The 14,448-nt window shown below is 32.0% G+C and overlaps 1 protein-coding gene and 1 long non-coding RNA gene across 6 annotated transcripts; both read right to left on the reverse strand.

Moving 5' to 3' along the window:
- Positions 1-881: 881 nt before the first annotated feature.
- Positions 882-9,351, reverse strand: LOC114400238 (nucleobase-ascorbate transporter 1-like). Of its 4 annotated transcripts, none has more exons than XM_028362587.1 (14): positions 9,051-9,342; positions 5,976-6,073; positions 5,696-5,875; positions 4,148-4,248; positions 3,986-4,061; positions 3,397-3,456; positions 3,126-3,313; positions 2,940-3,036; positions 2,577-2,663; positions 2,343-2,401; positions 2,146-2,237; positions 1,901-1,978; positions 1,655-1,815; positions 882-1,466 (listed from the first exon to the last, which is right to left on the reverse strand). In XM_028362587.1, exons 1-14 carry the CDS (start codon positions 9,232-9,234, stop codon positions 1,254-1,256), a joined length of 1,674 nt encoding a protein of 557 aa, XP_028218388.1. In that variant the 5' UTR covers positions 9,235-9,342; the 3' UTR covers positions 882-1,253. The 4 variants fall into 4 exon arrangements, with proteins under 4 accessions (XP_028218388.1, XP_028218405.1, XP_028218397.1 ...); XM_028362604.1 differs by having other exon boundaries at positions 1,254-1,466; positions 5,957-6,073; positions 9,051-9,341; XM_028362596.1 differs by lacking the exon at positions 9,051-9,342 and adding an exon at positions 7,231-7,481 and having other exon boundaries at positions 1,254-1,466.
- Positions 9,352-11,325: 1,974 nt separating this feature from the next.
- LOC114400263 lies at positions 11,326-12,998 on the reverse strand. Of its 2 annotated transcripts, none has more exons than XR_003663924.1 (2): positions 12,213-12,998; positions 11,326-12,007 (listed from the first exon to the last, which is right to left on the reverse strand). It is a non-coding gene; the product is annotated as an uncharacterized LOC114400263 (long non-coding RNA). The 2 variants fall into 2 exon arrangements; XR_003663919.1 differs by having other exon boundaries at positions 12,123-12,998.
- Positions 12,999-14,448: the final 1,450 nt, after the last annotated feature.

Below are 14,448 nucleotides of genomic sequence, written 5' to 3' on the forward strand. Positions count from 1 at the left end.
CAAAAATGAGTTCCTAAGATGGTGTCAAAATTTTAGGATGATCCAATGGTTAACGAGTATGAGATCTTAGTTTTATTAAAACAAGTTTGGATGTATGAGAGAAAAACAAAGAATTTTGGGAAAGAAAGAAAGGAAAACGAAGTTCGGAGGAAGAGAAAACATAAAAATATATAGTAAATATCAAAATTAACCTAATATGTCTCTATTTATAGTTAGAACACTCTGAGCCTATTATTTATTTTATTATTTTATAAAAATGATTTTCTTTCCTAAAACAGTTTTAAAAACATGAAACAAACAGGGCACTGAGTTCTTTACCTTAATTTCATGTATTTATAATTTGTATTCATTTTATCTCATTCATTTTATCCTTACACTGTTTGGAAATATTGAAAGACGAAAGAACAGCAGAAAAAAGAAATCAAAAACTAATCCTTCTTGATATTTATATGTCGAACGTTTTTGTCAAACTTACACTTTAATTACCTTAGGTAGGCAGACTTACCACCAAACCACGTAAGCATTATATAAACTTATACTCTTTCCTCCCATTCACTTTCTTGAATCAAACAAACCCTTAATAACAGTCACACAACTCTAAATAAAAGAAGGGAAGTGAACTACATTGAGGAAAAAAAATGTTGAAGGCTATCCACCTATAGAATATGCCTCTAGACTCTAGTAAGCATTCTAGGCTTTGAACATGGCGTATCATAACATGTGCCATTCAAGGATTTAGTCAGAGGAATCATTTCATATTACAGAGTAATTTTGTTGCAGATACCCTTGCATAATAAAGACTGTCCTTGAAGCCAGGCATGAGTGAATAGTTAGGTTATAGCTTTTAGCACGTTTCAGTCAGCAATTTTTTTTACCTTTAGTAAATGCAAACTCTGCTCTGTTTTCTATTAATGTTTGCAAATGAAATATCAAGAATCGTACGTAAAACAAAAAGATTCCATGTTAGAAGGACCATCATAGAAAACTATACAGTAAATTCACTAAAATTCAGTTGTTGAGGCATGTACATCTTGGAACATAACTCATTACTCATTAGCAAGTAGCAATTATTGCACCTATGGAGCATGGACCAAATGCATTAGAATCCACTGTTGGACCAAGATTTCAAATGCGGTCAACAAAAAAATTGAATGGTAGTTAAGGAAAAGTAATTTTGTTAGTCCTAACTCATGAATGCTGGAATGTGCAAATCCAACAAAATCTGACCTACCCTGATCATCTTCATTAAAAGATCAAGTAGGTGGGAAGAATCTATTGAGATTGAATGGCAAAGTATAGAATTCTTCGTTTCTATTATCTCCTTTGAATGTTCTAAATTTCACCCACCATGGCATCCCTCGATCTTTCTTTGACCTTTCTACCTCAAGAGTGTTGTCAAGCAACACTGCCACTATCAAACCCACTGTTGGAGGTGAGGAGAATAAGGTATTTAAGAATGCATTAAACTGCAAAGATGAAAATTTTGCATTAAGAGCAAGTAAACTACTAAAAGGCTATTGATATTGACAAATGAAATAAAATTGAGTACAAATTTGAATGTACAAATTTCTTCAAGTCTTAAAACATATAACATGACAGTAACACGTTATTTGATAAAGCATAATATAGATGGCCGGGGAAAAGTAAAACTCACCCATCCAGCATTAGTATGAACAAGGCCATGTCGTGAAAGAGTCCAGTATTGATTGAAAAATTGAGGAACAGATATTCCAAGGAAAAGTGTGAGCCCGATGATAATAAGATTTCTCATGGAGTTCATGTTTGTGAACTGAAGAAATGATATTCCAATTGAAGCTGATGAACAAGGGAAAGCAGTTCTAAATAGAGGAACAAGAGTAATGTATTGCAATGAAATCTCGCTGGAGAATATATGACATACCCACAAGGCCAAAGAGAATACAGTACAGTGCAGCAAATATTGGGAAGGGTATTGAAGCAAACACAGCTCCAAATTTTCCTACAGATGATGGCAGAAAAAGAAAAAAAAAACTTCAGGTAAGTGGAACTATCTTTTCTAGTTTATAATTGTTATCATAAAGTAAAACAATTTCCATGGATAACATGATGAGAAACTGGTTTACTTCTAGTGTAATCCGGGCTCATCTTTGATTTGTTTCTACCAACCTAAAATAGAGAAGAATATCATAAAGCCAGCAGAAATCTGAACAACTCTGCGACTTCCAACTCGGGTTAGTCCAAGGAGTCCCACATTTTCCCTATAGAATAAACAACCACGATGCTCATCAAGCTACGATAGAAAGATACATGGATCATGCACAAGAAGCAGGTGCAGTTAAAACTCAATGAAGAGTTAGACTTACACAGAAACAGTGGAACCAATCACTGTTCCATAAAGACCATCAAGTAAGACGCCAATCCCCTGGAAAAAATAAATAATCAGTTCCATCTCTCAGTCATATGAATATCAACCTCTACAATATTTTTAACTTTTAATGACTGTGCATAGGATTGAAGTCTTAAAACTATTCAAATTAATGCACAGGCATAAGCTAGGCAATTCAATAATAATAAATGACACGTGCCTTGTAACTAACCTGCCAGCCAATGCCTCGACTCAATACATAAGCAGGAGGTGGAGTAGCAATTGCTAGCCGAGAGGCCGCCATGTATGCACCAGTTGACTGCAATAAGAAGTGCATGGTCAAGATGCAAAGGCATTGTTGAAAATTCACTAAAATACCATGAGACAATTTATGGTGATTGTAATTAGTGTTTAGTTACTTTACTCATTGTGGATTTTTTGGTGTCTGAGATCCCTTGGGTCAAATTTTAAAATATGAATCTACAGTAACAACTAACAAGTACTGGGATACAACATACAAACACAATAAAACTCTGCAGGTGAGACTGAAGTCAACCAGAAAAATAAAAACAAAATCAGGAACGAAAATAGATACCTCCACCATTGAGACAATAACTGCCGACATCATAGCAAATGAATGGCCAGCGGAAAATGTAGGTGGACCCCATTGGAAAGGATATGGGAACATGAACCTAGTACAAGAAGAAGGAACCACAGAAATCAGCAAAACCTTTGAAGTTTGAACCTATTAGAAGAAATTAAAACATGTTTTTTAAGATACCATGGGGCAGTTGATATCAGATTTGCTCTGTCTGTTCGACAACTATGTTGTGTTATGTCAGACTTGTGTCGGTAAGCTCCACCGGCAGTCAAGATAACAGCATAGATCCAAACAAATGGGACACAAATCAACACTGGAAATCGTTCAAAGATAGGGATATCTCTAAATGGTCTCACGTGCTTTAGATACTGCAATTTATAGCAAAATTGTTTGTCTTAGGGAAAGAATTCTAATTTGATGCAAACCATGATTTTCTAGTTAAAGCACTTACTTGTGACAAACCAATTACTAACAACAGCATTGGTATACCAATTTCTACACAGTCCCCCAACTGAAAAAGAAGATAACAAAGAACATTGAATAAATTTATGAAGATGATATGGAAAGTATGGCATCTATCAAGCAATAGTGAGCATGACCAATTACAAGATTCTGATGAAAATGCCATCAATATTTGCATGCAAATTAAGCATTGCCACTATCAAATAATTCAGAAATATAGTTAGCATGTTGAATAAAAGGATTTTTCTACAGAAAATCAAAATGTCACCAACATCTGTATACAAATTAAGCATATGCCATTACCAAATAATTCAGAAGATGAAAAGTAAACAAAGCCCTCAATGCATATATACTAAAAACAAGGATCAAAATTCAGCATTGAAAATTGAAGTCACTTAAATAGGTGACAACTCATAGATTGGATTCAAGACAAGTTCCTTAAATATTTTCATTCAGAACAAACTTTCTCCTAGATGATAATATTGCAGTAACATAAATTGCTGTCAATAGAAGACCATTTTGTCAAAAATTTAGTACAAAGATATGACAATTAAGATGGAGATTTGAGCCACACCTACCACAGGGAATCCACGTTGAAATAATCCTAATCCAACCAATCCAACTACAGGTGCCATGCCAAGGGGACTGAAAAATCTGGAGAGAAGATTCACAAAAAGAAACGCTTGAAATTTTATTTAGAAATTTTCTACTCACAAACATGTCATATGTTACTAGTATACCTTGAAAAGAGTCCCCAGACTTGGCTGTAACCCAGGATTATCTGAATACTTGATGCTACAATCAAAGCTCCTTGTATTGCTCGCATTGTCTGTATAAATCTCTGCAAACCAATCAAATGGAAGGATCTCTTAAACCAAATAAGAAAGAAATTTAAGTGCATTTCTAAGAAAATTTATATAATTTATGTTGCTCCCTGATAAGAACCTTAGGAGAACCACACAACAAAAGCTACTAATTTTAATTAGAGAGCCTAAGGACTTAAAAACCTCACAATAAAATCTCATACTTCCAATGTAGGACTCAAGTCCCATATCTTGCAATTGGATCCTAACATCACACCACACTCCACAGTCCCAGCACCCATTCGGGCTTGCAGTGTACTAGTCCTTTGACTAGTCCAAGAACAACACTGCAATGCTGATGCCACTACCTGTGTCGCTTGTTTGCAGCTGAGAGACGTGGTGGAAAGCTTTGACAACAACTGATAAGAACCAAACCAGTACAGAGGAAAATATAGTCATCAACAAAGAAGAATCGGATGTATTATTCAGTAGGCTTTTACTCTGATCAAGGTGATATAGAAGAAGATGAAATACAATGTGTTAGTCCACAGGGTATTCAAGATAGCCAAAAGTTCTCCCCGATTCCAACCTTAATTACATTCCAACCTCATCCTTTCCCTCCTACTCCTATTTAACCTCCCCCTCCCATTCTAACTACTCCAAACCAATACTGACCAATCAAATTCATTCAATTAGAGATGGATATGATCCTCTGTGCACTGCCTATTTCAACTGGTGTACACCCTTTTTATTATTGATCTCTTATCAATCCCAAATTATATGCCATCAATCCAAAACCAAGTCCACATATTTAGTGGAAGTTTAAATCATAAATGATAGCAAAAATATTATATGCTGCGAGGAATGCTAGTAAGTAGAACACACTATTATTGATTGAAATTTACTGAGACTCAAAATCATGTGAGACTCATAACTCAATGAATAAGGCATAGGATCCATAAGATTTCGTGAATCCCAATAAATTTCAAACAATAATATAGAGTGCTTGAAAGAGCATGGCTGCTAGCATTTTTCTTTACACTAAAATTGAATTTCATAGTCTGGGGCTTACCTATTACCATTTGGCATAAAACCAGTGGATTCTCACTTTAAACTTCACTGGCAAGTGACAATCTCATACTATGGATATAGCAAAGTTGGTAAAAACTAAATATTGATTTTTCCGGTGATCAATAATTAGCATATCTACAACTAAAATAACAGTATGTTTCACTCAAGAACAATCATTGAATTTTGTCCAGAATAATAAATCATTGGTTATATGTTTAGGATTGTGGTGAGTCTAAAAGCTCCCATAGAGGATTCAGTGCTTATAGTTATATATAGGTATGCAGGGTTCCAAAATCAACAGAGGACAAAGGATTATCATTGCAAATGGTTATTAGATGTTACACATAAAAAAAATGTATAGTTTAATGTGCTCTCAAACTACCGGTGATGAAGAAAGGGAATGAGGAAACTTACTTCATGAGAGTCACTAATTTGTTGCAAGGATGAGTCAGTGATAATATAAGCAATAGGATATATATACGCAGATGAACCTCCTCCAACTACTGTAGGCAATCTGGTTCCAAAAAGCGTTTGGAGAAGTGTGTTAATGCCAGCTACAAAGAGCAGAGCCTGTATTACCCGTGCCTTGTCACCCTGGTTGTATCAGAAACCAAATCACTAACAAGTAAATATCAGCAATAAATGTGTGGCAAGGGCAACAATTGTTTTACACACAAGCAGAAATTCAGCATACATCACTTCCTCCCATGGCATGAACAATCCATGATGGAATCATCACACTTGTTCCCAGCATTAATATATAATTTTGAAATGCTAATAGGATAGCTTCAGCTGCAAGACAAAGTATTCACGATGAGCCAACAAGAAAGAGAATGTAAAGCAAATTGGAAACATTAATATCCCACCGCACAGTCTAAATTGCACTGCTAAAGTAGAGTACAACAATTGAAAACTCAAAACTACCTAGGAGCAAATCAAACCATTGATTAGAATACAAAAAACAAAGAACTTTATGCCAAATTTGTTTGTATCTTGGGCATGGATTCTTTTATGTTAATTTTTCATTTGAGCTTGTTATGCCAAATTTTCACAGAACGAAAAAATGTTGAGTACTGGGAGGTGAGAATAGTAGAGCATTAGCATCGCACTAAAGCAAGCCACAGAGTAAGGAATGCATGATAATTTCTGGTTGATCGTGCTGGTAGATACCATAAAATATAACAGCACCAAAATTTTACATATTTAAGTGTGAGCTATGTAATTAAAGAATTGAGGATTAAATACACAATATATAGAGGTTTATTCTAGAGAGAAATGCAGAGGGGCTAAATAAACCAGAAAGCGGACAATGATGCTTGTAAAAGTCAAAAACAAGAAATAGATAGAGTAAGCACAGAGGATGGTGATACACAGATCTAGTCAATGAAAAGAACACAAATTAAGTGAATAGATTGAGTAGGTGCTTTGTGTACCCAAAAGTCCAAAGTCAAGAAATTATCCACCAGCAATGATCAATCAGTGCTGGTAGATAATTTCTTGTCTTTGGACTTCGGGTAGATAAAACATCTACTCAATCTGTGCACTTAATTTTTATTCTTCTTTTATTGATCTACATCTAGATCTATATATCATTATCCTCTTTGTTTATTCTATCTATTTCCTATTTCTGATTTTTACAATTGTGAACTTCTTAATGTATTTAGCCCCTATGCATTCTCTTTCAAGAATAGATCTATGTATATTGTGTTAATCTCCAATTCTTTAACTACACACTCACACACAAATACATAAATTTGGAGCAGGGTTACCTTTTATGATATCTACCAACACCGATCAACCCAAAATTATAATGTCATTCCTTATTATCTAGCTCTCTCATCAGGGCAATGTTAATGCTCTACCATGCCCACGGCAATGAAGCACTTCTCCTGATCACAATTAACTCATTTGGTTGCAGCATCGAGGTGCCTTATCTCATCATATCCTACATTTTCTCCACCTCCATAGCCAGGGTGATCTTTATGTGTACTCAGCAATTCTATAAAGTATGGACTAATATGCAGAATGACATGTCAGTGAGTCGGTGTGTTGGCAACTTGGCATGTGGTTTTAGACATGGCATTTGTCAATCCTGCCTTGAGCAGAACGGCGTGTTAGTGAGCCAGTTTGTCGGTGTGTTGGATACTTTTCATAGGTGACATTGGTAAGCATGCCTCGAATACGTGTGGAACACCCCTACGCGGTGTCACAATTAATAGAAAAAAGAAAAAGAAACTTTTTTGGCTCAGGCATTGCTTGGACACTTCTAACATGAACACAGGTCAAGAAAGTGAACCAACACCTAGTCTTTGCTAAACACTTCTAAAACAAGCCTACCATAAAAAAAATAAAAAATAAAAGTTAACTTGTGAATATTGTGAGACTCATACAGTTGTACTATTTTTTTAGGCTCATTACCATAGAACTTGTTATTTTAACTTTTATTAAGAATGTCTTATCTTGGGATTTTATTTTATTTTTTGTAAGGATCGCATGGTGAAATGATCCCTTGGTATTATTTTTGAGTTATTATCATATGAAAATTGAAAGGTTAACAACTTATTTTTTAGAAGATATATATAGAAAGAGGAGAGATCAACTTATACCAAAAGTAACTCTTCATCTTCACCATTCATTTTCTTGAAATATAATGATTAATCATTAGATTTCAATAAAATGAATAGTGAAGATCAAGAGTAACTCTATAACTTGATCACTATATATATATATATATATATATATATATATATATATATTCATTCTTAATTTAAAGTTTTGTGATGTTGATTATATGCAAAGAGTCATCCTATTAATTACGAAACGAATAAAAAAGTGCATGAAATATAACATGCAGAGCCGAGATTTTTTTTACATAAAATTTAATCAGAGTAGGTGCTTCGTAGTTCGTAGCAATAATTTCCCCAACACAAGGTAAAAATGGTAGATTAGTCATAAATTAATAAGTAGGACCAAGTATTCTGAATCTAACGTCATTAGTAAGTACTTTTTTTCCTTTAACCAGGCCAAAAGAAGTAGGGTAAATTGGTTGTTACAATATAATAATTATGACTCATGATTGCAAGCCTTCTTAGAAATAGTGATCAGTATATCTCACAGCGCTAAAGGACATGTTAAACTTAAAATGATGATGAGAAACAGTGAAATTCAATATATCTATTTAAAAGACCAGAATCTTATAAATTATAATACACATTTTTATCTTTAAATTATTAAAAACTAACCCAAGAGAAAAAGGCTAAAACAGAAAAGTTCAAACTTCAAAATCACTCTATCTAAGACAGCATAAAAATCTCAACTTTTTAATCCATATAACCAGAAACGGAGCAATATAGCTTAGTCTCAAACTTTTGGAGTAACGCATTCAAAACTAACAAACCAAATGGAAGAAAACCCTGCTCATGCAATGGCTTCAAGACAAAAAAAAAAGCTTTCTATCATTTCATCCATTTGGGTTTGTAACTAAAGTTGGAGAAACTACAAAACTGGCAAGTTTCCTCTTTCTTTGGTTTTTACCCCCTAACGATCATTAAGTTCAAATCCAAATATTTAACAAGCACCCTTTTTTAACTTATAAAAGAAGAAGAAAAACACCCTTTATCCGTCAGATGGCAACAGAAAATGATGAAAAGGAATAGAAAAAACTTAGAAATATGACAAGTGAGATAAGCAGAGAAAAACACAAGCTAGTTTGTTATATTGGTAGATTATAATAAGAGAGAAAAACAAATGAAGGAGAGTGAGAGCATACCCCAAGGAGGATTAGAGTCTAAGCAGCATTCAAGGTCCTGAAGCTGTTCCATAGGGAGATGGGTTATGTCTGCCATTGTGGTAGCTTCTGAAGAGAAACAAAGAGGTATCGAAAGAACAAAAAGGAAAGGAAGAAGAAGAATTCTGAACAAAGTAAAGTGAAACAATAAAGTGAGCGAAAGCATAAATATTTATTAGTCAAATAATGGAAAGTGAAGTGGGTGTGGAAGTGTAACATAACACCCTCAATTGTGATCGATAAGCTAGTTAGCATTATTTTTTGGTTTTGAAATTCGACGTGGTTTACGAAACTAGCCCTTAATCACCGTTTATGAATAGGAAAGTGTGGGGTCATTGATTTTGGCTATGAAGTTGAAGTGTCCTCACCGGGGAAACCAGCCAAGCACTGTGCCTCACTATGCTCCCTAATTGGCCTGTACGCCACCCATTGAGATGCATAATAAGTAAGTATTCACCCATTAAATTTGATCCTTTTTGAAAGAAGAATGATTTAATCGTTAATTTTTTATTTAATTGATTTAGTTTAAATTTATAATTCAATATGATCCGATTCAATTCAAAAAATATTAAATAATACATAAGATATGTAATAAAAAAATAATTTAAAATATCAAATATTTTATTTATATATTATTATATAATTAATAATGTAATATTTAAGCATCTTAACTCAAATAATTAATAAAATTATATTTAATTAAATATATTTTTTATAAATAGATATGAGTTACATGTATATGATAATTTTATAAATATATAAGTAATAAAAATAAAAATGAGTGCATATCTATAAGTTTGATTTATATCAGTTTTTAAAATCAAATTCAATTAAAAAAATTTAATTTTACAATTTTTGTTCATTCGATTTTTAATTTTATTTTTTTTTGGTTCACATTGGTTTTGATTGGTTTATGAACACTCCGATAATAAGTAATAATGTTGGTCGAAATGGTACTACGTTTTGTGAGTGAACAACTTTGTTTCCATCCCCAACGGTCATCAGATGCGTGGAATATATGGTTAAATTTTCAGCTTAGGATTTTCAAACAAAATGTCCTTTTAAGGATTTGCTTAAAATAAAATAAAAAATAAAAACAAGAGTTTTTAGAAGCATTAGAAATTATGTTAAGTAATTTCTTAAAGGATAAACTATATTTTTAGTTTTTGAATTTTTCAACATTTGTAATTTTGATCTCTAAATTTTTTTTATGATTGATCAACATTTTCGAATCCCACCAAGGTTTTTATCATTTCCGTCCATTTTATATTATTTTATCATTTCCATCCAAGGTTAGTATTTGACGATTCGTTTGCTAAACATGGTTTGCAAGTAGATGATTTAGTAGTTTATGATCATATGTCATCTTTTATTTTCTTATTAGTTCTTGCTTATATAACTTCATTTTGCTATCCTCATGAGTTTTAATATATCTTTTCTCTAGGGGCTTAGACCCTGTCTTTCACCCAAAAAAAAATGTATTGGCTGAGCTTATAACTTTAAGTTATCTAAATTATTAACCACTAATAACTCAGATAATCAAGTTATAGACTAGTTAGGTCAGTAAAGTATCAAATGTTGTTTTTGTATTATAAAAAATGTCATCATAGAAATTAAATAGAGTGCATTAATTATTATAATTATAATGGTAAACAAGTTCAAGAATGAAATCTCTCAATTAGGATTTCCACTTAAATTCTCTCTAGTAAAAAGCTTTACATTAAAATTCCATGTCTCCCTTTTCTATGATATAACTCTTCTGTTATTTTTAATTAAGAGTTAAGCTTTTATTAGACAGAAATGGACATGAGGGGACCCAAATTCCCATGTACATACATGAAAATGAATTCTTTTAATTAAAATTTTTACTTGAATTCTCTCTAATGAAAATCTCTATCATTAAAGTTCTATGTCTTCCTTTTTTTATTATATAAATTCTCTCTGTCTTGATTTTAATGTATCGAATCAGAATTATTGATAGCTAGGCATCTATCAATTTATATATTCATAAAGGCATATAAAATTAAAAGTTAAATTCACCTTTGAAATTAGAGCGGATTGGTGATGTCAGTCTGTATTAATAATTTATCCATTATCTTTATTATTTTAAAAAAATATATCATAATAAGATTAAGAAAAAAAGTTTAACCTAGATGATCCTCACATCTTGATAAGGATGGTGAAGGGTCCAATTATAGAATTATTAACGCATTAGATAGCCACCATATAGTTAATACGGTCTATCAAGATATACCAATAATCAACCATAGCTCCTAATCTCATAAAAAACTACAAAATCATTGGCAGGTACAGTACGCATTTGAAAGAATATACATTATAACCCCTTTGTCATATACCATAAAGAGTACAAGTCTGATAAAACTCAAAAAAAAAAAAAAAACTTACAAATACAAATGATTATCATTGCGTTACATAATCAATTATTAGATGTTACAAGTTACAAATTAAAAAACCAATGCATAGCTTAATGTGCTCTCAGATTGCCAGTGATGAACAAATGGAATGAAGAAACTTGCTTCATGAGGGTCACTAATTTGTTGCAATTGGAAGCACATACGCAGATGAATCTCCAACTATTGTAGGCAATCTGGTTCAATAAAGTGTTTGGAGAAGTGTGTGAATATCAGCTGCAAGAAGAGAGTTTGTATTACCATGCCTTATCACCCTGGTTATATATGATCGAGCAACCAAACCAAACCAGTAACAAAGTAAATATCAGGAAAAAAAAATGTGTTTCAAAAGCAAGAATTAATTGTTTTACACGAGCAGAAATTCAGCACACATCGATCACTTCTTCCCATGCCATTAACAATTATTAAAGGAATCATCATACTTGTTCCCAGCTTCAATATATAATTTTGAAATGCTAGTAGGATACCTTCACACTTCAGCTGCAAGACAAGGCATTCACAATGAGCCTACAAGAAAGAGAACGAAAAGAAAACGTCAACATCCCGACACATAGTCTAAATTGCACGGCTAAAGTCGAGCACCACAATTGAAAACTCAAAATTTACTTAAAGCAAATCAAACCATTGATTAAAATACAAGGAGCCAAGAACTTCATGCCAACTATGTTTGTATCTTGGGCATGAATTCTTTCATGTTAAATTTTCATTTGACCTTGATTTGACAAATTTTCACATAACGTGAAAATGTTGAGTACTAGGAGGTTCAGGAGGTGGATTTAGGAGGGAATAGTAGAACACTAGCATCGCGCTGAAGCAAGCCACGGAGTAAGGGATGCATGACACTTTCAGGTTGATTGTGCTGGTAGATATCATAAAATTAAAAGGTAACCCTGCACCAAATTTGTATATATTTATGTATGAGATGTGTCATCAAAGAATTCAGGATTAATTGCACAATATACAATAGGGGCTCAATAAATTAGGAAGTGATAATTTTGCCTGTGAAAAATAGAAACAATAACTAGTTAGAGTGAGTAGAGAGGACGATGATATACAGATCTAGATGTGGATCAATAAGAAGAACAAAAATTAATGTATAGATTGAGTAGGTGTTTTATTTGCCTAGAAGGCCAAAGACAAAATTATTTACAATCACTTGTCGAATCGACATTATCCTCAGGCAACATGGTCAACTTACTTATCTATTGAGCCCCTATGCATTCTCTTTATAGAATAAATTTCAATTGTGCATTTAATCCTAAATTCTTTAATTACACATCTCATACATAAATATATATAAAAAAATTGGATTAAGGTTACCTTTTATGACACCTACCAGGAACAACCAACCCAAAATTATAATGATTTTCTCACGCTGTGACCATCTTCAGTGCAACATCAATGCTCTTCTATGCCCAAAGCAATGGAGCATTTTTTTTAATCACAATTTACTCATTTGATTGCAGCGTTGAGTTGGCTTATCTCATAAAATTCTACATTTTCTCTAACTTTAGACCCAGGATGGTCTTCATATATACTTAATAGTTCTCTAAATCATAGACACGTTTGCAGAACTTGTGTCGGCATGTCAAACACTTGTCAAGTATGCCTTGAACAGAATGATGTATTAATTAGTCGACGTATTAGCATGTTAAACACTTGTCGAACATGCCTTGAACAAAATGACATGTCAGTTAGTCAACATGATAATGTTTTAAACACTTGTCAAGCATGCCATGAACAAAATGTCATGTCATTAGTGAGTTGATATATTGACATGTCAAACACTTGTTAAACATGCATTGATCATAAAGATGTGTGGGTGAATTAGTGTGTTTGACACTTTTTAAATACAATATTTATAAAACATGCCTTAAATACATATGGAACATTCCTTCATGATGATGCAATAAAAAATACTTTTTTTTACTTAAATATTGGTGGGACAAAGTCAAAAGAATAAGTAGCATCTACTATTGACTAAATACTTAAAAATAACTCCTATCATATTTCATTTTTTAAAAATTTAACTTATATTATATTATAAAATATTACGAAAGCAATTTGTTAAACTTGTTACCATAAAACTTGACTCGTTATTTTAACTTTTAAAAAATATGATATATCTTTTTTATTTTGGAATTTTATTTTTTAAGCACTATAATATGAAATCATCTCTTAATATTCTTTTTGTGAGTCATTATCATATGATTCATTTAAAAGATATATATATTTAAATCTTAAGTCTCAATTTAAAATTTTGTCACATCAATTATATTTATGTATTGAGTCATGCTATTAAGTACTAATATAAAGTGTTCGAAATATAATATAAGGCTGAGATTTTTTTAAATAAAATTTAATTAATAAGATTTAAAAAAATACTATTGTCTTAATGGAAATCATGGTTAGTCTCTTTTGATGAAAAAAAATCATAACTTCTATTATTTTCCATATGAATATATGAATGTCTTGATACCGAGTAATTAAACCTAAAAAGAATATTTTCAAAAGAGTATCACAGAATGTGTTATTTTTTTCTTAATTATTTTATTCGAGTAAAATTAAAAGGAGAAAAATTAAATTTAAATTAAAGAAAGATTTTTTTTTTTTTGTAATACTCCATATAACAAAAAATAAAAGCGATGGAAAGTTGTGATTTTCACTTCTTTTGTTATACAAAATAGTGTGTATCTTATACGGGACACAATTATATTACATTTGGACATGACTATTATGAATAATTAAAAGTAATTAAATAACTTTATCTATTTGTATATAATTATACGGTTAAAATTAACTTTTTTTTTATGTCTCTCGCATTCCGGAAAGATTAAATATTACTGTGTTTATGATAATTTTTTTAAAAATTAATTAAATGTACTTGATGACTGATTTATATTCGATAAATTATTCAAATATTCTTTTCTTAAAAGGTGAATCATTCC

The sequence above is a fragment of the Glycine soja genome, chromosome 2, assembly GCF_004193775.1.
Source record: "Glycine soja cultivar W05 chromosome 2, ASM419377v2, whole genome shotgun sequence".
Taxonomy (NCBI): domain Eukaryota; kingdom Viridiplantae; phylum Streptophyta; class Magnoliopsida; order Fabales; family Fabaceae; genus Glycine; species Glycine soja.